Genomic DNA, 21,125 nt, shown 5'->3' on the forward strand with positions numbered 1-21,125 from the left:
TACAATGCCAGTGAAAATATAGTATGCAAGCTTGTATATAAGTCAGGGTTTTATCTGCCAGTGGCATTTTCTGCTTGAACTTTGTCTTCTAGATCCTTTTCAAATGTAAAGTGTTTGTGGACATTTTGTAATACTCGGAGTTGTAATTGCGCAAGTGTTACATATATGGGGCCCAATCCAGATGTTCTAACTTTGCTTTACTCAGATTTTAGCCACACAAATCCCTTTGCTCTTCAGGTTTAATAAGACCTACTGTAAATGTCTGTTTATTGAAAGACAGAAGCCAGTGTCTGAAGTATTGACATCAATTAAGTGTCTAAATAAAAAACCTCAGGGAAGATAAATAAAATGGATGACATGAGAAAGTGAGTATGAGCTGAGGATTTAGCAATTTTAATCTCATTTTACTAGAAATGCTGGCCTATGCTTGTGGAAGACAGTCATTAGGTACCCACACAAATGATTACAAAAATGTCCAGTCAAAATTAATTTTAAGCATATATTGTCAAGCCAAATAAACGCAGAGACAGGCTGGGGGAATTAATGTCTTTTACTGGACCGACTTTTGGTAGTAAAACAAAAGAACAGCCCAGTGTATGCTTGAAGGCTTGTCATTTTCACTTACCAAAGTTGGTTGCATAAAAGATATTATCTTAATCTTCTTGAGACCAATATGTCAACACCAACACTGCAATCAAAATAAAGGATATTATTTTAAAATGTACATGCTGTCAAAGAAAGGATAGGGAATTTCAAGTCAGCTGTACATTCTTATAAATAACTTGCTAACTTACAGAATTTAGGAAACACAAATTCAGGGATGTGCTGAATGCTCACAATCCAGATAAGACTTGCACATTTGCAGTCTTAAAGATGTGATCTTGCACACACTTCCTAGAACTCTTCTTAAAGCATAAGAGTTATAACCTCTAAACTGTGTTATAACTACAAAAGTGCCACAGGACTTCTTGTTGTTTTTGAAGATACAGACTAACACGGCTACCTTTCTGATGTTAACCACTAAACTTGGTGTGCAGCTGCCCCTTATGCTAACTTAAGCCAAGCTCAGAGTTTGGTTGTGCCTGGAAAGTGGGAAATGCTTGAAATCCCAGGATTTCCCAGAACATGGAAAGGGAGGAGTACTGCCAGGAGGGATGACATACTTCAGACTCACCGTCTGGGGCAGGGAATAGCAATGTGATAGAGTGACCACTGAGCACAGCCACAGTAGGGAAAGCAGTGGCCACATGGAGACAGGGTTCTCCTTCCTGCCAGGAGAGGTAAGTGCCCCTCTACCACAACCCCTACCGCTCAAATGCTGTGCAGGAGGAGCCCTGCTGCCTCCCTGCAACTCCCCCACACAATTAGCCCCCACTGATTTGCACAAACCATATTCTTTTTCCCTTTATTTTCAAAACAGAAAAGGAGGGAAGAAAAAGTGTTCCATTTAAATACCCAAGCAATGCTGGGTCAGTTTGCTAGTAGCTCATAAATGCACACAGTTGCAAAAACAGCAAGACTGTTAGGAATTTAACCAGATGTCGTAACATGCAAATACTTGTATATACAATCCACTGGAGGCATACCATTATGGTACCTGCACATACAAATCAGGAGCTCTTTAATCTCTATGGGACTTTTCCGAGGGCTAGAGTTTGGCTGGATGTCTTTAGTCAACATGACCCTTCTGTCATGTGTTCATCTTAATTTAAAACCCCCTTCCCTGCCCAAGTGGCTGCAATTGAGTGTGCTTGTGGTGTGGGGTTGTGTGTATGCATATAAATACATACAGTGTGGGGCTAGAGAGAGAGAGTTTGTATGTAATGTGGTGATGTTCTGTTAAACATTATTTTGTTACATTTCTTTGCTTTGACATGTATATTTTGCTGCATTAGAAACAGTGACTAAAGAGTTCATGATTAAAATATTCCCATGTTTTCTACCTGTGTTCCCTTCATATTTCATTATTGATCACCAGTCACAGGTATAATTTCACATTTTCAAGTTTTGTAAGATTGCCAGACTAGTGTGTCCCATGGATTTAACAGTTTTCTTTCCTATGCACAGTTTGTGTTGTCTGTAGAAATATTTACTTTTCCTCATATTGGTGAAGAACTCGATGTTTTTCAAAGGCATGGAAGATGGGGAGCAAAAAAATTATTTGGTGTTTTGCATTGTAAGAGTACTTATGAGCCCTAGGTATGGACCAGAACCCTGTTGTGCTAGGGGGTGTGTAAACACCCCCAAAATGAACTCTGCCTCAAAAAACCTACAGTCTAAGTATGTTTATAGGCACAGCTATGAACGTCATTTGTAGGAGTAGCTAAAAATGCTTTGAAGGAGTATTGAAGAGTTTCCTTTTTATGACCCTTTCAAAATTACCCTGAGTTCACAGTGTCAGTAATATGTGCTGTGTCTAGCAAGACAATGACAACATTCTTTTTTTAGCGTAACACCAAATGCTTACAGAGAAGGGACAGTTTCTCTGCTCTTTCCCTTTCCAACTACACGATCTGTTTCTGGGCACAGTGAGAGGATTACATGGAAGTGAAATTGTGCCAGTTTAATTGAAGGTTTTTACCTTCAAATCAGTTTTGTTAAACCTGTGCAAATGGCTGTGTGGACACTTAAATAGATACAAACTTGGCTTGAAACGAATGTTAGCCTACTTAAGAATAGGTTTAACTTAAACTGAAGTAAGTCATTATAAGTGTCTGTGCATGGTTTTGGCACTGATTTGACTGACTTCTAATTTGTTCTAAGTGAAACTAGTGCAAGTGCAGACATAGGATGGGTATCCACCCTCCGTCTTACTGAAGTCTTTTTTTTGGCATGTACTGCACTTCTTCCTCAGAGACAGGAAACCTAGTAAGATGCAGCTCTTTTAGTCAGCACCACAATATTATGAGGGTGGCCACGTGTCCGGTTTTCAGTGGGACCACCCAGCTGAAAAAGGACTTGGATGGCTCCACTCAGCACCACTGAATGGGCTGTTAAATCCAGTTAGCAATGCTGTGGAACAAAGGCATGCTTGTCGCTACCTGTTCTGGCTCCATCCTGTGCCCTGGAAGCAACCAATGGATATGGCTTTTAAGTAGGGGAGCTGCCTCTCTGCTTTGTGCAGTGGATCTGCTCTCCAGCTGGCCAGAAATTATGGCTAATGGAGTGTGAGGGATGGTGCCTGTAGGTCAGATTAGTGTGCAGAGCATCCTGAGCCCTCATCTAGGAGCCAGACCTGATGACCATTTCAGAGGCGTGGAGCCAGGACAGGCAGAGAGCCTGTCTTAGCTCCATTGTGCCACTGACTGGGAGCTGCCAGAGGTAAGCCTGCACCATACCTTCCTGTCACAGCCCTGAGGTCCCTCCTGTAGCCCAAACCCTGCATCCCAGCTGCATCGTTAGCTGGAGCCCACACACCCCCACATCTAAAGCCCAGAGCCCCTCATCCCACGCTCACCCCCTCCTCAGCCAGAGCCCCTGCCATCTCCCGCAGGGCAGCCTGCTCCCACGCTCCAGATCCCTCAGGCCTCAGCCCCATCCTGCGCCTCGAACTCCAGCCCCCACCTCAGAGCTTGCAGCCCCGGCTGGAGCACCCCACCCCCAGCCCAGTGAAAATGAGGGAGGGAGGGAGGAGGACAGGAGCACTGGTAGAGGGGGAGCCTAGTGAGGGTGGGGTGGGGTGGGGTGGGGGTGTTCTGTTTTGGGTGACTGGAAAGTCCGTAACCCTAGACATTATTAGCAACCCCCTTGAGGTGTAACTGTATGGGAACAAAGGGGTAATAATGCTAAAGTTATCAAACTTTTATGTCTGATCAGAGTAAGAAAAGATTAGAAGCTCCACAGTTGTGCACCAGATTTATTCTTCTGAATGCTGCTTTTTTTGGATGGTGCCTATGGAGTGGGAACTTCTGTTCATTGCATTCTTGTTTCTATATATGGTATCAAAAAGGATTAGCTTGGAGGTAAAGTAGAGGCCATATGTTAGCAAGTTAAGTTGTGTGCTTTGATGACTTGTACTGCTGGCACTTCACACCCTAAAGCATTAGTTATGATTCGGTAAAATTCTGTTTAGATTGTAAATTTCATAGGGGCTGTCTAACTGACCTTGGCTCCTTTGCAATGCCAGGTACTGTAAGGAATGGTTCTACCTTTACGTGCATTGGTTATACTGGGTTAAAGTCTTCATTAGTGTTGTACTATGGACCGCTATATATATGCGTGTGTTTCTGTGATTGTAAGAACACCTTGTTTAAGTATTTAACAATTCTGCTGGCTTATCATGCTGTTATGTTGCCAGTTAATTAAATCGATCTTCCTATATGGAACAGTTTAAAATACAGTCAGTGCAATAAAAGTTCTTTTTTTTTTTTTTTTTTTTACTCCAGCAACATTTGTTCACCTGTGCTTTTTTTAAAACAAGTTGAGAATTTAAAATAATTTTAGTTACTGTAGTATCTCTTACAGCAAATGAATGTTATGCAACATAAAACAAATGTCTATATGTTTTAGAGTTTTATCTTTGGACTGTGTAAATAGCTAGGAGAATACTGGGAGGCTGGAGGGAGAAGGTCACCTATTTGTTACCTTCAGCATGCTAATGTGATAACCAAGCCCCTCTCCCCAGTTCTGGTAAGCCAGACTTTTTAAAGTATTATTTTTCGTTATTGGATACCTAATACTGTGTATGGCCAACTGTGCTTTTAAACATTCGTTGGTAATTTGCATTGGCACCAATTATAGAATAAAAAGTTTGATTTACCTTACAGCTGAAATGCCACGTTTGTTGTTATTAATGTTCACTTTATGTAACATGTTTTATTTGTTGCCCCAGCACAGAAGACTTTGTACCAGAATGTTTGTTTGTTCTGCTTGACTTGATTTCGTAAGCGGAGGCAGAGGGAGTACTGAATAGAAGAGAAAGGGTTTTGAAAATAAAACCTAGTTCCTATGTGTTTTGATCCACTGAGTCTGAGAGCCTGTGTTTTTGGTTCTGTGGCAAAGCTCAGCGCTGCAGTGATCACCAAGTAAATCATGTCAAAGTTGTAAATTTCACTACTTGTAAGGAGGGCAGGAAAATTAAAGTGAGTGTGATCACTTATCTGAGCTATAAACATATTAAAAACGAAGAATACAATGAATCTGGCATTTCTGGGAAGGTAACTTTAAACTCGCAGTTAGGTTGAACCTGCTGTGCAGGCTAGCCTGCAGTCAGCCTTTTCAATTGAAGAAATATGAAAGTGAAGGTACTGAGTTGGTTTCTTAGGCGTTCCAAGAAAAATCTCTCTCCTGGATGGTATAAGCAGTGGTTTTTAGTGTTCCCATCTTCCTGCTGCACTTACGCATGTGAAAATAACTTTGCACTTTGAAGACTGTTTTAAAACTCTGAAATGTCATAGCATTTAAATCTCTCTTGTCCAGATTCCTTTCCAAGACCTGCTTCTACCCTGATGGCTATAAGACATTATCTAACTAACAATGAAATAGAAGGTCAGTTTAAGAAAGAGCTTGGATTTTATCTCTCTTCCCTATCCGTTGTCCTCCTCTGCCAATCTTCATTTGTTGTTTGTCATCTTAGATTTTGAGTTCTTTGTAGATAGGATGGTCTTTCACTGTTCTTTGGAACAGTCTCCCTTGCCTGTTGTATGTTCTGTTGTTTTACAGATAAAGAAAATTACAGCTCTTGCAGCACGTTAAGAAAGTTTGTTTCTCACTCCTTTACTGAGCCGTATTTTTCTCGTCTAGTTATTTGGTCACCTACCTCTTTTGCCTGAGGCTACAGTCCTTTCACTGTTAACCACTCAGTTCTTTGACCCAGGAGTACAGAACTACATTTTGTGGAAAAATATACTGCAGAATTGGAGCTTCAGAAAAAGGCAACAAGAATAAATAGGGACATGGTGGGGGGAATTGAAAAGACTGCTTGCTTGCTTCAGAAAGCAGACTAATGAAGGGAGCCATGGTAAAAATGTATGAAATAATGAAAAAGAAAGTACATCAGGAACTTCGGTTCTCCTTCTGTCATTACATCAGAATAAGGAGACATTCAGTGAAGTTAAAAGGTAGCTAATCCAAAATTGATTAAAGGAGATATGAATTTTGACTTGCTACAGGAAATTTTTGAGGCCAAGAAGGTAACATGATTCATATGTATTTAAAGAATTGATTTTAAAGAATGTCCAGATTTGTTTAAAAGATAAGAATGTTGGAAGAGAAATTAGATATCCTACTTCAGGCTTTAAATCAACCTTTTAGTTACTAAGAGAACATGGGGCCTAATGTCTGGGATAGACATTATCCCACATTTGCTTAGGGCCAGGTTCTTGAACGATTCTGTGATGCACGTGATATTAGACTAGCTGGATCTCAGGTCTAATCTAGTGTGGTGATTTGTTTCTTAACTGGATATTCTGAGATGTGGCTTGGGGAAGTTGTGCTCTCCAGACTAGTGTGTGGCCTAAGACACTTTCTCCAACAGTTGCAATGAAGCAGACACTGAGCTGGTGGTAGATTGTGAGCTGCACAGTTTTATGGGTATGCCAGCCTGTGCACCTAGACCATTAGTTACTATTTCAGTGACCCTAATGCTTCCAAACTATTGCTGCCAAAGCATCCCTGCCTCTTTGCAAAGTGAATGTTATATTGTCCTTTGGAGAGAACAGAAAACAGTTCTGCACTCACTTTCGTCCTAATCCTGCTCCTACTGAAGTCAGCAGTAGTTTTGCACTTGACTTCCATGTGCACAGGACTGAACCATGTGCTAACAAGAGGAATTCACTTTGTGTGCATTCCCCATATTTAGCAAAATAATTGTAACTTGGAACTGCAATTTTTGTAAAATGAATGAAGCAGTTGCTCTAGCTCCCTCAGTGGGAATTTAGTCACTTCTATTAACAGAAATTGTCCAGGTCCCATTAACATGTTCATGGGCCCTTCCTGTCTCTGCATATTTTTAGCAAATACTCAACAGGATAAAAAAAGAAAAGTGCTACCACATTTCCTAGGAGTTAATTTTAATTACTTAATAGTTGCTAATTAAAATAAAAAGCTTACACACTCTGATTTACTAGAAAGACACTGGGCTCTTTTCTGTTCACAGCTAATCTCCAGCTGCCCGTTGAGAGTAACACTCAGGTAGAGCCCTTTATAGTAACAAAGGCCGTGTCTAGATTAGAGTGGTCCGTCAACAGAAGTTTTTGTTGGAAGATATCTTCGGACAAGACTTCTGTCAACAGGTTGTGGCCAGACAGCAAAGCAGATTGCTCTTTTGATTTGCTCTGTTGACAGAGAGCAGCCAGACTGCCTGGACACCTCTTGACAAAATAGCCAACTGGAACACCATCAGACAGGGTTGCATCGCCACCAATCCCTTTCAGGACCTCAGGAGGTGTGCCGTTAAAGGCTCCTCTCCCCACCCGGAGATGCCCGTTCCCTGCCCAGGCCAAGATGTGCCTACCTCCATGAGGGGCAGCACAGCTTCTAGAGCAGGGCTTCAATGCTTGCTGTGAGAGACAGCATTTTCCAGTTAGCCAAGGTGCCAGAGCAGCCCCCAGGCTTGCATTGGCTCCACCCAGAGGTGCTTCAGGACCTGCTACACCTCCTCACGGCTGTCCTCCTTTTCCTCTGGGAGAGTGAGCCAGACACCAGCTTTGAGGAACTCGCCATTGCTGCTGCATGGTCCCAAGCACCCGCCCTGCCCCCAGGCCCAGATGCAGGTGGAGTGAAGCTTCGTCCACCTCAAGGCACACTTTAGATGCCTGCTCACCCTACTGGATGTTGGGGGAGCACAACATCCCCCAGGTTTGGTGGCATGATGTGCCCTGCACAACCTTGTGGCGGGAAAGGGGGAGGCCTTCCTCTGGGGTGGGGGGTGGACACCAGTCTCGGGTATGAGCAGCCGGGTGCAGTGCCAATCCACCAGGCCCATCAGGGTGGGCTGTGATGTCCAGCCACAGAGGGGGTGTCCCTCCCTGGGTCTCCACCCACACAGGGAACGGGCACTTCTCTCCTGTGAGCATGCCTGTATGCAGGCAGCCGCACTCCTCAGTGTGTCTGGGGTCCGGCTGTTGCCATCGTGGCTAGCCTGCTTCCAGTCATGGCAGGTGCTGGCAGGCCCCCCATGCCTCCAAGGCCCAGGGCTCCACTGGCCTCCCATGAGGCTGGCAGCAGCCTGGTGCCTGTTTTCAGGGGCTGCCTTCTGGGTACGGGTGGCACTTGCCACGATTGCAGCATGACTGCTGGTTGGTTTGTTTTTCGAGGAGCCCAATGAGCAATGGAAGTGTTGATAATGGCTAGACCAGGCTTTTCCAAACTTTGTGTAGTTGGAACCCATTTTTTTCAGTACCTTTTTTTGCAGCCCAAAAATAAAAACACACACAAAAAAATGAAGTATCAGAGGGGTAGCCGTGTTAGTCTGGATCTGTAGCAGCAACGAAGGGTCCTGTGGCACCTTATAGACTAACAGAAAAGTTTAGAGCATGAGCTTTCGTGAGTTAACTCACTTCTTCAGATGCTGCATGCTCTAAACTTTTCTGTTAGTCTATAAGGTGCCACAGGACCCTTCGTTGCTGCTACAAAAAATGACAAATTTTCACTGTTTATTATTTAATCACAATAATACATCTAAATCTTGATTATAAAATACTGAAGTGCCTAACTTATTATTACCTTAATTATGAAAATATGAAATGTACCAAATTAATAGGATCGTGCACGATAACTTGTATATTTTCCAAGGACCGGTATTTTTTTTCCCCCAGGACTGGTCCTGGGCCGCAGACAACACTTTGGGAAGTGCTGTGCTAGACTATATTGACCTCCTGTGGTCTGGCAAATTTTCTCATGCAGCACCAGTCAGGTCCCACGGATGCTGGACTAGAAAGGTTCAACCTGTACATGAAACTGTGGGTCATGTTTGGAGTGCACTTTGTTAAATAACCTTCCTTGTGTGCCCCAGGACCCAGCTAGGGTTTTAGATAATGGGGAGCATGCCTGGCAGGAAAAGAGGCCCGAGATGGATCCAGACTCTAGCTACATTTGGGGTCAGCAAAGTTTACGGAAGAGTGCTGAAAGTTGGAAGTCTTGAGGGTGTAGGAATTTACATTTCAAAGAGTTGAAATAACCTGTTCTCCAATCTCACCCTATACTATAATGTGTACCTAATTCTTGCCTGTTCCCAGTTGTCTCCTTGCTCACGGTATCTGATCCTGGGCTTCCAGTCCTTGAGCCCTACAAAATCTGGCCATGTGATCTGACCTCTCTCTCCTTTTGTCCCCCGGTATTACATCTGTCCCACACATGACATGCTGTCATTGTCACAGTAGTCCTCCTACAGAAATCTTTCTTCTTTTCCTCAATCCAACCTTTTTGCAGTCTCTGTTTTTTCTCCAGAAGACAGTGGCAAAATCTTGTCCATACCTAGGAGTGCTTTCAAACTCTGCTGACCACCTCCACTTCCTGAGAGAGCAGCAGAGACAAATAACGCCTCCCCCCCCGCCCCCCAAATCTGTCCTTCTTCTCTTCCCTGAGATTTCTTGTCTGTGCATAAATCCTTCTGTGGGTCAGGATCCATATCTCCAAATTCATTAACTAGCTCTCAGCCTTTGGAAGGAAGAGTATCCTTATCTCCATGCTGCAGAAGAGGATCATTAGGACTATGGGGAAGACAGCAGAGCTGAGACACTGAGGCTACGTCTACACTAGAAGCATCTGTCTACAGAAGTGACTGTTGGAAGAGAGGTTCCAACAAAACTCCTGTCGACAGATCGCATCTGCATATAAAAGCAGATGGATCTTTTGATCGGCTCTGTCAACAGAAGGGCCCCCGGAGCATCTACACATCTTTTTTGTTGATGGTTTCTATCGACAAAACCTACTTTGTGTGTAGACGCACCACAAGTTTTGTCTACAAAAGTCTAGTTTAGAAGTAGCCAGAGAGAGGTGAAGTAAATTGCAGGCACTGGCAAGGAGGCAATATCAGGACTGTGAGTGGGACTCGCCATAAATTCCAGTTCAGTCTCACCTAATCTAATCTCAAAGTGTTTTCTTCCCATTTTAAATGTGTGCTTTCACTGTGAAAGTTTTACAAAACTGAATTTATTACTTTTACCTGTCCCTAAAATTGATTCATTTTTATTCTTCAGGATTATGAATAAAATCTGTTCTTTTTTTCCCTTTAGTTCGTTATTTTTAGATAATTTGAACCAAGGATCTCTTGGGACCAAGTTTACCCTCTCAACATTATGGCCAGCATGTGCACACATGAAAATAAGTTGAGTTACTGGGTGAACATAGGTTTTGGCAGTGAGTCCAGAATGCTTCTGAAATTCCATAGGCTGTCTCTCTGCTGAAGTAAATACTGTGACCCGTTACCACAGGAAGATATAGAAGAAATAAGGAGAGCCATTTAGGTGCATGTGCCCTCAAGGTCATAGCAGGCAAGCACCATGTGTATGTGTATTTCTATCTCTGTTTAGTATGGCTATGGTCTGAAGAAGTGGGTCTGTCCCACGAGAGCTCATCACCTAATAAATTATTTTGTTAGTCTTTAAAGTGCTACTGGACTGCTTTTTTGTTTTGATTGTCTCTGTTTAGATATTTCTTGTGAGAGCTAGGGAGGGAAATGATCTGTTAATTTAGTTAGCTAAGCTGAAATCAGGTTACTAATAGAAAGGAGTTGTTTACCATAGGATTTTAATGTTTAGATCACAAAAATAAACATTCAGCATTCAATAAACACTCTCACAGGATGTCCTGCATTTTCAGTTCCTTCTGAAGGTTCTCCATGTTTAGCTCATTGTTGTACTATTAGTAAGACTGTGTTGCTTTCATATGTAAGGTTGATGTTTTTTATTGATAAATGCCAGCTTTTAATTGTGATTGTTTCTTAAAAAGTACTATTGAAATGTGTTACTTGAGGGAGGAGGCCATGTTTTCCTACTTTGCTATATAAAATTAGGTTTAGTAGTCTGTATTCAGGCATCTAATTAGATGTGGCTTGTATTTTTTTTTCCAGGGCTGGAATCATGCTAAAGCCCTGGATATTTGCATACAAATTGCAGATATGAAATGTCGCAGTTTGCATATTCAAATATGCAGGATATTCCCCCCCCACCACAAAAAAAAAAAAAAGTGCCAGCCAGCTCTCACCCCCTCCTCGCATCCAGCCCTGCAGCTGGGGCTACCAACGTGCCAGTACCCAGCAAATAACGGCACAAAACAAAAGCACTGCAAATACTCATTAGCTTATTAAAATAACAAACCCAAATTGCACACATGCAGCACAAAAGCACATCCCTTTTTTCCAGTTGTATCCTCCCCATTTTGGTGATATTCAACATCCCACCACCTTGTCATTTCCCCCCAAGTCGTCTTTACGTGCAATTCAAAGTGGGAAGTAGAGGAAGAAAGTGCTGCTGATTTAACTTTGGCTAGGGAGGAGACTGAAGGGAGGAGGGAGAATGAATAGTGTAGAACTTAAAAGGATTTGGGAGGGCTAAAATGTAATGGGAGAGTCTGGGGAGCGAGCTGGGGCTGGGAGATAGTTTTAGAGAGGGTAGGGATGAGTTGAGACTGGGGCCAGGCCTACACAAGGAGGTAAAATCGATTTTTAGATATGCAAATCCAGCGATGAGAATTGCAAAGCTGAAATCAACTGGTCTGAAATCAAATTTTGGCACACAGCAGGAGGTCAATGGAGAAACCCTTACACCTTGAGACTGCCAGAAGGACTGGGCTCAATGACGGTGCCATGACCATTCAGTATAGCGCAGGGGTGTCCAATACACTCTCCACATGTAGCAAATAGGACGCTGCACAGTGGTGACAATGGGGGTGGGGCAACATGTGGCTCTTGGAGCCTTTAAATGCAGCTGTTGAGGGAAGAGCCTCCTGTGGTAGGGTGCCATCTGCCTGCTCTGTGCAGATGCCCTACTGCTTGGTGGGAGAAGAGTGTGGTGGTGGTGGTGGCTTTGGTGAATTGCCAGCATTGAATTAGAATGTGGGGTGGGGAAGCTGGGGGTGCCTGGCTCTGGGGGAGCGTGAGGGCATTTACTTGGGGAGTGGGGTTGGGAGTGCCTGGCTCCATAAAATTTTGTATAATACAGTGTGGTACATATGGAAAGACGACGCCCACAAGTGTGGTGCTCTTAGAATTCCTATTGGACACCACTGATTTGGTGCCCCTCAGGTGCACTACATCGAACCCTGGAAGATGGACTGCCAGCATGTCTGTCTTCCCATAAGTGTAGACGTACCATGAAGAGTGACTAGGGGGTATGCTAGGGAGGAGTGGTAGAGGTTAGATCAGGAGAAAATACAAATTTAACTTTAGCCTTGAGTGAGCTTATGGTGCTGGGATCTTTAACATAGAGTATGTATAGGGCCCCTCCGACATGAAATTTTAGTCAATGAACAATCTCTCTAAAAAGGGCTGGGGTCAGAGAGAGAATATTTAGGGACACATTTTCAAGTAGGCCTCAGAATCTGCACCCAGGTGGGGGGGGGCATGCGTGTGCAAGTTAAGTAATTTACTTTTAAAAAATAAAGGTTTGCATGCTCATACGCTCGTGTGCAAAATCTGCAGGCACCAATAAGGATATCTTTTTGAAGCAGTATCTTAGTGTGTGCGGTGTAATGAAGTTATAACATAAAATCCTGAAAATATATTGATCCATAGTTTCACATTAAATTAAAAGCTGGCTTTCTGAAGTGGCTAGAATTCTTCTAGCAACTAGGATGAAAGTGTGGCCACTTTATTCTTAGCTCAAAACTTGAATCTTTGTTTACGTGGACGCTGCATATTGTAAAAGAAACTGTTTTCCATAAGGGTATTAAATATTAAAATTTGTCTTTTAGGTGAAAAAGAACGGACTGTCTCAGACGATCAGTCAGGAGGAAAGAAAAAGGCAAGAGGTATTCATTGAGCAATTAATTTTTAATTGTTGATTTAGTAATACACAGCAGGCCTGACTGGATATTTTATGCATGTCTTTAATGTACTTGACCATATGGGGGACAGTTTTAGTACTTCCTGTTCCAGTCTTTGCTGCCCTGGATTTTCAGGCTGGATTTTCTCCCTTACCGTGACCGTTTTGTCAGCACTGAGGGACAGTAAAACCCACTGGATCTCCCGAGGAAGTGGGAATCTCCAGCTTGGGCAGCTGGGGTGACCCTTGTGTGTTCTTGGCAGTGGTGTGGTTGAGGCAGGTAATGCTTCAGTGAACTCCAGCTGGTGGATGGATCCTTAGGGGTCATAGCCACTCAGGCTCTCTGCACTACACTGGGACGAGCATGGAACCAGCTCTAGAATGTGAGCAGCAGGTAGTGCATAACGTGAGATCCTGTCCACCCTCTAGCAGAGAACAGAGGCTATTATTTCTAGATTGTGTGCACGAGATTTGTAACAGTCCACTCTGCAGCTTCCCAAACCTTAGTGCCCTCAGGTTTAGCCAAAAAATGTCTCGCAGGCCTCATGTTTTTTGTATGTTAGTACAAGTGTTTTCAGTAGAGGTGGGCCCTTCAGGAAGGGAAAAGAAGTAATCCTACAATGTGGCTGTGCTTAGAGTAGGTGTCTGTACAGCATTGTCATTGTGCTTATAGGTAGACATTTATCTAACAAATAAGCTTTCACATTTACCTAACACCCAATTTATATGGAACCTGTTGGGAAAATGTATTTGTTTACTATTGTTGGATGGGGTTTAAGAGAAACAAGATTTCAAACTGCAAGTTGTCACCTGTAATGGTGATTTAAGTTAATATTGTGAATTTTTGTGTATATTGTGTCCAGAAGATATACTTCTGTGATTAGGCTGGCCTAAATGGGAATAGGTTTATTAAATACATTCACTTCCCTTCAAATTATGTAGTTTTAATCATGAATTCATACATTTTTTTTGCAACATTGCACAAAGTTGTCGTACACACCTGTCTCTCAGTATTTTCATGAAGCCACTCAGTAGCTGTTGCCACACAGACATCTGCTCATGTGGGTGCAGTGCAAATCAAGTCTAACTGCATTTCAGACTGGAAAGTCACAGAAAGTCTCCTCCTAAGCTAACTACTGAGTCGTATTTGGTAAATATTTTCTCAATCTTTCTCTTCTGGTTTCTGTTTACTGTATATGAGAGCCCGAGATCATCTTGATTTCTTCTGCCGTGCTAAGTGTTTTGGGTATAAAGTAGGAGAGATGTCTTATCAAAACTTGTTTACACTCTGCATTCATCGCTGATATTAGCAGCAAACTGGCTTTTGTTTTGACTTTCAGACACACTAGCCTAGCCTTGCTGTTCTCAGACTGGAGGAAGTCAACAAAGGCTCTCATAAAAACCAAAGGAGCTACCCTATAATACAGTGAAGGCTTAGCTTTGTGAGTTCCCCCATGTATAAAAATGCAGAGATCAGAACAAATTAGTCATGGAGCTCTGCAGATCCTTTTAGGCAAATCGTTCCCTAGTGAGTGCAGCTGGGGAAACAGTGTAACCAGGGTGAAGTTAGAAATGTGCCTGGTGAGCAAAGGAAAGCAGCCAGAATGATGTGTTCAGACCCACTTTCCCTGCCCTCCCACCCATCAGCCATATCAGTCCAGTAAACCCTCGAAATGCGCAATTTCAAGTTGTGCTTGACTCGCATTAACATGAGTTAAGCATAACTCAAAATCCTGCTCCCCTCGCCTCCATGTATGGCTCTGGCTCACCCCCTCCCCTGCACTGCAGCTCTGGTTCAAACTACCCGTGCGTGGCTCCAGTTCCATCCTCCTGCCCCGACTCAATTCCCCACCACCACCCAACCAGGGCTCCGGCTTGACACCCCCGTGACTTGCTCTGGCTCAACCATCCCCCCCCGCCCACTCCCGCATGGCTCCAGCTCAACTACACCCCCTGCAGGCCTAACCCACCCCAGGCTTAACCCCTCTGCCCCCCTCCCACAGCCCCAGCCCAATGCCAGACATAACCCTCCCCTACTGCCCCCACAACCCCAGGACTTACCTTGCAAAAGGAGCTCCAGGTGCTCCTGCTGCTTCCCCAGGGCAGAACATGCATTTTGCTGGTGAAAAGTCTCCCACGACTTAGGCAAATTTTGGGTTATGTGAGAGTTTGTGGTAACAGAACCCTCGTGTAAATCGAGGGTCTACTGTGAAGGGACTGGGCAGCTTTTGTGGCCTTAGGCTGGCTTGCATCTGGCTCTACTGTATAGACTTCTAGTGCTGAGGGATACATCAGGCCGGGATATAATATTTTAAGATTCATTTGCTTTATCCATCTGCTTGTACTGAGAAATGCACTTTTATGAGGACTCCTAACATGTTCCTGGTTCCTTTCCCTTTTTGATCTGAGACTACTGGTGTCTTCTGGTGGGAACTGAGAGTGGCTAGCTGTGGGGAGGGGACATACTGCATACTCCTTTTTCTGACCCCTCTGGTGTCCCTCCAATCTTCCCGTAGGAGTTGGCTTCTCTTCTTCGCATGGTAAATGCTTCAGAAAGGTGTAACTTGTTGAATGCCACCTGTTGCTGCATGCAACACTGAAAAGCTTTCCTGATGTGGCACCTTCTGAAGGTTGTCAGCCTTGCTTAATGGCTCTTCAAATTTTTAAGTGTTCCCCTAGACTTTTGGCTAATCAAGGTTCCATAATACAAGATATCTAGATAAGACATTACTCACAGACTAACTGATATACAGTGTCCTATCTGTGTTATATTCTCTGCCCAGAGTACTGGAGTGGGCAAATCTTAAGAGGCTTTGCCTACAGCCATACTATTGTGGAAGATCAATCCACTCAGGCTCAATCTTCCATGGTTTTGTTTCTGTATGCACAAAACGGCACTTTCTGGGATCACAATCAAACCCGGAAATCCTTGTGAGAAGCGAGGATTAAGGATGGTCAATGGGAGAAATGCTCCTGTCAACCTTTTTCCGTGTAGATAGCCGTAGCAGTCGACTGCTAAGTCAATTTGAGCTATGCAATTGGAATAGCTAAAATTGCATTTCAGTGGTCGACTGCTGTGTCTAGTATGGACATAGCCTTGGTGTCTGCAAAGCTGGAAAGATCAGAACTCATTTGGGTTGTAACCCTTGGGTATGGGTTACATAACCTTTGGATGTGTCTACATTGCAATTAAACATTCACAGCTGCCCTGTGTCAGCTCAGTTGCTCTTGTGGGGCTCAAGATGTGGGGCTATGAGTTTGTGGTATAGGCATTCAGGCTTGTGTTGGAGCCCTGAATGTGGCGTCCAGGTCTGCACTAGAATTTTACAGGCTGCAGCAGTGCTGACAACTGCAGGGGGCAAGATGGGAAGGGAACTCATGCCCCTGCCCCCAAAGGGTTGGGCCCAAGGGTGGAAAGGGTGGGCTTAGGGCAGTCAGTCCTGCCCCTGCACCGTGGTGTTTCAAAAGGACCTGCGGGAAACTGCCCCTTGTATGCCCCTCCCCCGCATTAGCAGGCCTGACAGGCTGCAAGTCTAAGTTAGCTGATGTGAAGCAGCCATGGATATCTAATTGCAGTATAGGTATACCCTTTGTCCATTAGTCAGCTATGAGAAGGCTGCATCTTATCTCTTTTGTAGCGCTCCGTTTTGCATCTAAAAGTGTACTGTGTAAATACTGTTAAGCTTGTAGTGGCAAACTTAAAGTGGGTGATATTTTCTTCTGTTCTAATTTATACCATAATGTCTGTAGAACAGAACAGTTGATTGTAAGTCTGTTTTTTCCTACCATGCAGGCTATATTTGAAGTAATATCTTCTGAACATTCGTACTTGCTGAGTTTAGAGATTCTGATCCGGATGTTTAAAAATTCCAAAGAACTGAGTTTCACAATGACCAAAACAGAAAAACACCATCTTTTCTCAAATATTGCTGATGTCTGTGAAGCAAGCAAAAAGTAAGTGTATTGTAAGAGACACAACCCGTTTTTACATGCATGAAATTGAGAGTGAATGTCACCAGTAGAAATAAATTACTATGTGCATTATATTTCTTGACACTAATAGAAAGCATCCTTGCTTGTCTTTGTGATAATAGAAAAAAGAAAAATCTTTTTCAGTAAAACCAAATGGCTTCCAATGACAAATACAAAAGGTTGACATTTTATGCTTTAAAAAGAACAAAGCCTGATATGTTTAGATAATAGATTTACCCCTCACATCTTAATGATATTTTGCAGCAGGTGAAAGTAAGTAAAATACAGTAACGAAAGGATAAAATTATGGTATTTCAATTACTTTTTTAATGATTGACAAGGAAATGAAGTTGTTCATTGTTTAAAAACAACAAAATATGTTTGAGAAGATGGATTCCATAGCAACTATTGTGACATACCATAACTCTACCAGTTATTAGGAACAGATGTATTGTTGCCTTACTATAACTGTGTGGCTTTTAAAAATAACTGTGTCAAGAGGAAATATAAGTTTTAATGCATCATTTAGCACCTTAATAGAAATCATTTTGGGGTGATGTCAAAACAGCAGTTAATCTTTCCTCTTGAGTATTTTAAGACATTAGATAAGCATTCTTGTTTTTTAAAAAAGAGAAAACTTTAAAGTACTTAGAAATACAAACATACGAATTTAAAGAAGTCAAACCAAAACAGCAGAAAAAACATTTCCATGATTCTTTTTCTATGAACTGAGTAGGTGCTACAGAAATGACTTCTTCCATGTTTATACACTGTAAAAATGTATGTGTATGTTTGGGTGAAGGAGAGAGGATATTGTTTTGTTCATTTGTTTGTCCTTTAATCCTTGGTCCAAATTTTTTTGCTCTTTTAATCCTGGTCCTGCACGGAATGAAATGAAATTGGTACCAAATCAGTCCCTTTTTCTTTTTGATCTTGCTAAAAAGGTTGGTTGGTTGGCAAAATCATGTATTATACAGTATGAAATGGAAGTACAATAAGGCCTCAGAGTACACACGACCCTGCTCTTACATGGCTGACCTGCGATTCCTCCAGTAAACCCTGGAAATATGCGATTTCCAGTTCCACTTAACTTGCTTCCCCCGGCCCTGACTCAGCCCTCCTGGCTCTGCTTGCCCTGGCTCAGCCCCCAGCTCCACTTACCACCCATGCATAGCTCCTGCTTACCCCCAACCCCCACCTCTGGCTCTACCTCACCACTCCTCAAGTGTGACTCCAGCTCAACCTTCCCAGCCCCAGTTCAACCCCCCTGCTGGCTCACCACCTGCGCATGGCTCTGACTCACCACATGTCGCATGGCTCTGGCTCAGCCCCACCCCCTCGCCCCTGTTTAAGCCCCCCTCCTCCCCCAGCTCTGGTTGAACACCCCCACCCTGGTTCAGAACGCCCCTTGGGCATGACTCCAGTTCAGTCCCCCCGTGGCCTGGCTCATCACCCCTGCACACAGCTCTGGCTCAGCTCCACCACTCGCCCCTCCTGTAGCCCTAACCCACCCCCGGGCTTACTCCCCCCACCGTCCGCCTGCCTCCCATGGCCCTGACCCACTGCCAAGCTTAACCCTCCCCAACCTCAGGATTTACCTTGCTGTTGCTTCCCTAGCTGCAGAAGAGGGGTTCCACCAAGGAAGAAGCTGGACCCCCACTTAAGTGAAATCCAGGTTACGCGAGGGCATGCGGAACAGAACCCTCTCGTAACTCGAGGGTTTACTGTATAGCTACCTCCTTTTTTTTTCTTTCTATTTAATCAATACATTTTTCTTTTTTTTTTTTTTTGCATTGTTTATTTGGTTTTTGGAAGCATGTATTGTGTGTATGAATTTGAAAACCAGTATGATACAGATATTAATTTTATTGTACAACTTGAAATTTGATATAATCTTTTTCCTTTTTTACCTAAAGCTCTGAAATCAAGTAGGCTTTTAGAAAGGCTGCGCTTCTGGTTCAATCAGACTGCATTGTTCAGGATTTTTTTATAATTTCTGTGTAAGCCCCATCACCTCAAACCTGTTTTGGTATTTTTTTTACTTTTTTTCTCTTTATACTAAACCAATTTCCAGATATATTACACATACTCTATTCAGCTATAGCTTTTTAGAAATTAATGTCATGCGAATACTGGGGATTAGTTTAAAAACTTTTCGTTATTTACATTTTTTAAAATTTTGCAGGAAGTAACACAATGGTGAAGAGTAAAGTACTGTGATAGGATGAACAGTATGGGGGTGGGGGAAATGTGCTGCATGGAAGACAGTGCTTTAAATAATAATGAAGCTCCCATTTAGGTCCCAGACTTCTAAGGTGCTGAGAGCCTTCAGTGTCCGTTAACTTCAGTAGGACTCGAAAATACTCAGCACCTTTCAGGATCATGCCCTTTTGTCTTTCCCAGTAGAAGCTCAGAAATATATCTTGCATCGTAGTATTCCTTTACAACTAATCTTTGTCTTATATTATAAAAGTATGAAGTAAAAAGAGAAAAAATGAACTCTTTCTATCCCTGGAAGGTCATAGCATTTGCAGGGAATAGAAGAATATTTTTGAATACTATTCCTGTCTGCTGTCCTTTTAAAGATTTTTTTTCATATGACTTCTCCACTGACTTCACTGAACTACTTACACTGCGTATAATTTAAGCACATAAAGTTTGCAAAACTAGGGACTTAGAATTCTCATTTGTGGAATTTCAAGTGTTTACAATTCTTGTGGTTTCACCTATTGGGAAACCTTCTTATGGACAAAATCTGACTAATTCCTTCATCCTTTTTAAAAAGAGTGAGTGCAGATGTTCTGTACAGTGTCACAGGAGTGCATGGTACATCACACACAGACATCTAAAATAATTCCAAGCCTCATGGTGTTTACTCTGAACTAGGATAGAGTAGATGACATTAATGAAGAATGGGGAAAGAAGTTGTGTATTACAGTAGTAAGAAGTCATGGAAGAATATTATGTATAATCACATCTTGTCAGTTCTATTTTTCTTTCATATATTAAACCAGTGGTGTCCAATAGTAATTCAAGTATCACCACACTTGTAATTGTAGCCCTTCCGTATTTGCCACAGCCTGCACCCCCACTCTAAATAAATGCCACCCCCCTCATTCGAAATAAATGTTCTCGCCCAGAGCCAGGCACCCCCACTCTGAGTGCCCTCTCCCTCCCTCAGAGACATGCACCCTCCACCTTCCCACAACTGAAAGCTGGCAGCTCACCGGAGCTCCTGGAGCCACAGGGGACACTGGGGCCATGCCTGAGCTGTGCCGGGGCCAGAGGAGCAGGAGCTGCAGGGGCCACTGCTCCTGCCATGTGCTTGTCCCACCATGTGGTGGCGGGTACGTGGGTGGAGCAGGCAGAGGACACTCCACATGTGTAGGTCTGAGGAGCCACATTTAAAGGCTGCAAGAGCCACATGCAGCTCCCAAGCCCAGAGTTGTCGTATCATGGTGTCCTGTATGCCATATTTGGTGAGTGGCAAAGGTTTTGGACACTGTGGTATTAAACACTTGGGATTCTAGTCAACATAAAATGATCAATGGAAACAAGCATTGGAGGGATAATGAAAAAAACTGATGTCAAACATCCACGTGCCTGTTTCCAGTACCTTCTCAGGATCAGGCAACTTTCCATTGGATTAAATAAGCAGTGGAACAGGGATTGCCTCTCTTGTGCTAATCTGGCCATATTTGCCTGAAATAATAGTCTCTTTGGGGCTGATGGCCTAATAGGGGGTAGAGATTTTGGCAAAGTGGCGTAATGCTTGCTGTAACACATCTCTCAATACCTGCAGAGTGCTGCTTTTGCAGATTAAGCCCTCTGCTTTCCATACAGAGAAACAGTGTTTTGTGACCCTAACATCCGTAGATTGGATTTTATTAGTCTGCAAGTTTTAAAAATCCATATTAGAGAGCAGATACTTTAGAGATGCAGTCCTATCATGTGGATTGTATTTTTCTGTAAAACTTGCACCCTCAGGGTCCCACCATAATATTTGCAGGATTTCGTCTCCTTTTAAACAGGCTCTAATTTTTAGGACTAGCTTTCTAAAATGTGTTTTTTCACCATAGTACCTGCAAAATAGCTGCTGAGAATTGTGTGCTTTTGTGAATGTGGGGACTAGCAAAGAAAATAAGGGACCTGATGGAATGGAGCTGGTGAGAAGTGCGTCTTCACGATTTAATAGAAAGTATTCTTCATAAAATGGCAAATGTTATTAAA

General features: G+C 43.1%; 1 protein-coding gene across 1 annotated transcript in view; it reads left to right on the plus strand.

Moving 5' to 3' along the window:
• ARHGEF26 (Rho guanine nucleotide exchange factor 26) overlaps positions 1 to 21,125 on the plus strand; it is a 114,323-nt gene that overhangs the window by 6,557 nt on the left and 86,641 nt on the right. The window contains exons 5-6 of the mRNA XM_075004078.1: positions 12,853 to 12,909; positions 16,717 to 16,877. Coding sequence (XP_074860179.1) covers positions 12,853 to 12,909; positions 16,717 to 16,877 — 218 coding nt within the window. The remainder of the gene's footprint in view (positions 1 to 12,852; positions 12,910 to 16,716; positions 16,878 to 21,125) is intronic.

This window comes from Carettochelys insculpta, chromosome 10, assembly GCF_033958435.1.
Source record: "Carettochelys insculpta isolate YL-2023 chromosome 10, ASM3395843v1, whole genome shotgun sequence".
NCBI classification, from domain to species: Eukaryota; Metazoa; Chordata; order Testudines; family Carettochelyidae; genus Carettochelys; species Carettochelys insculpta.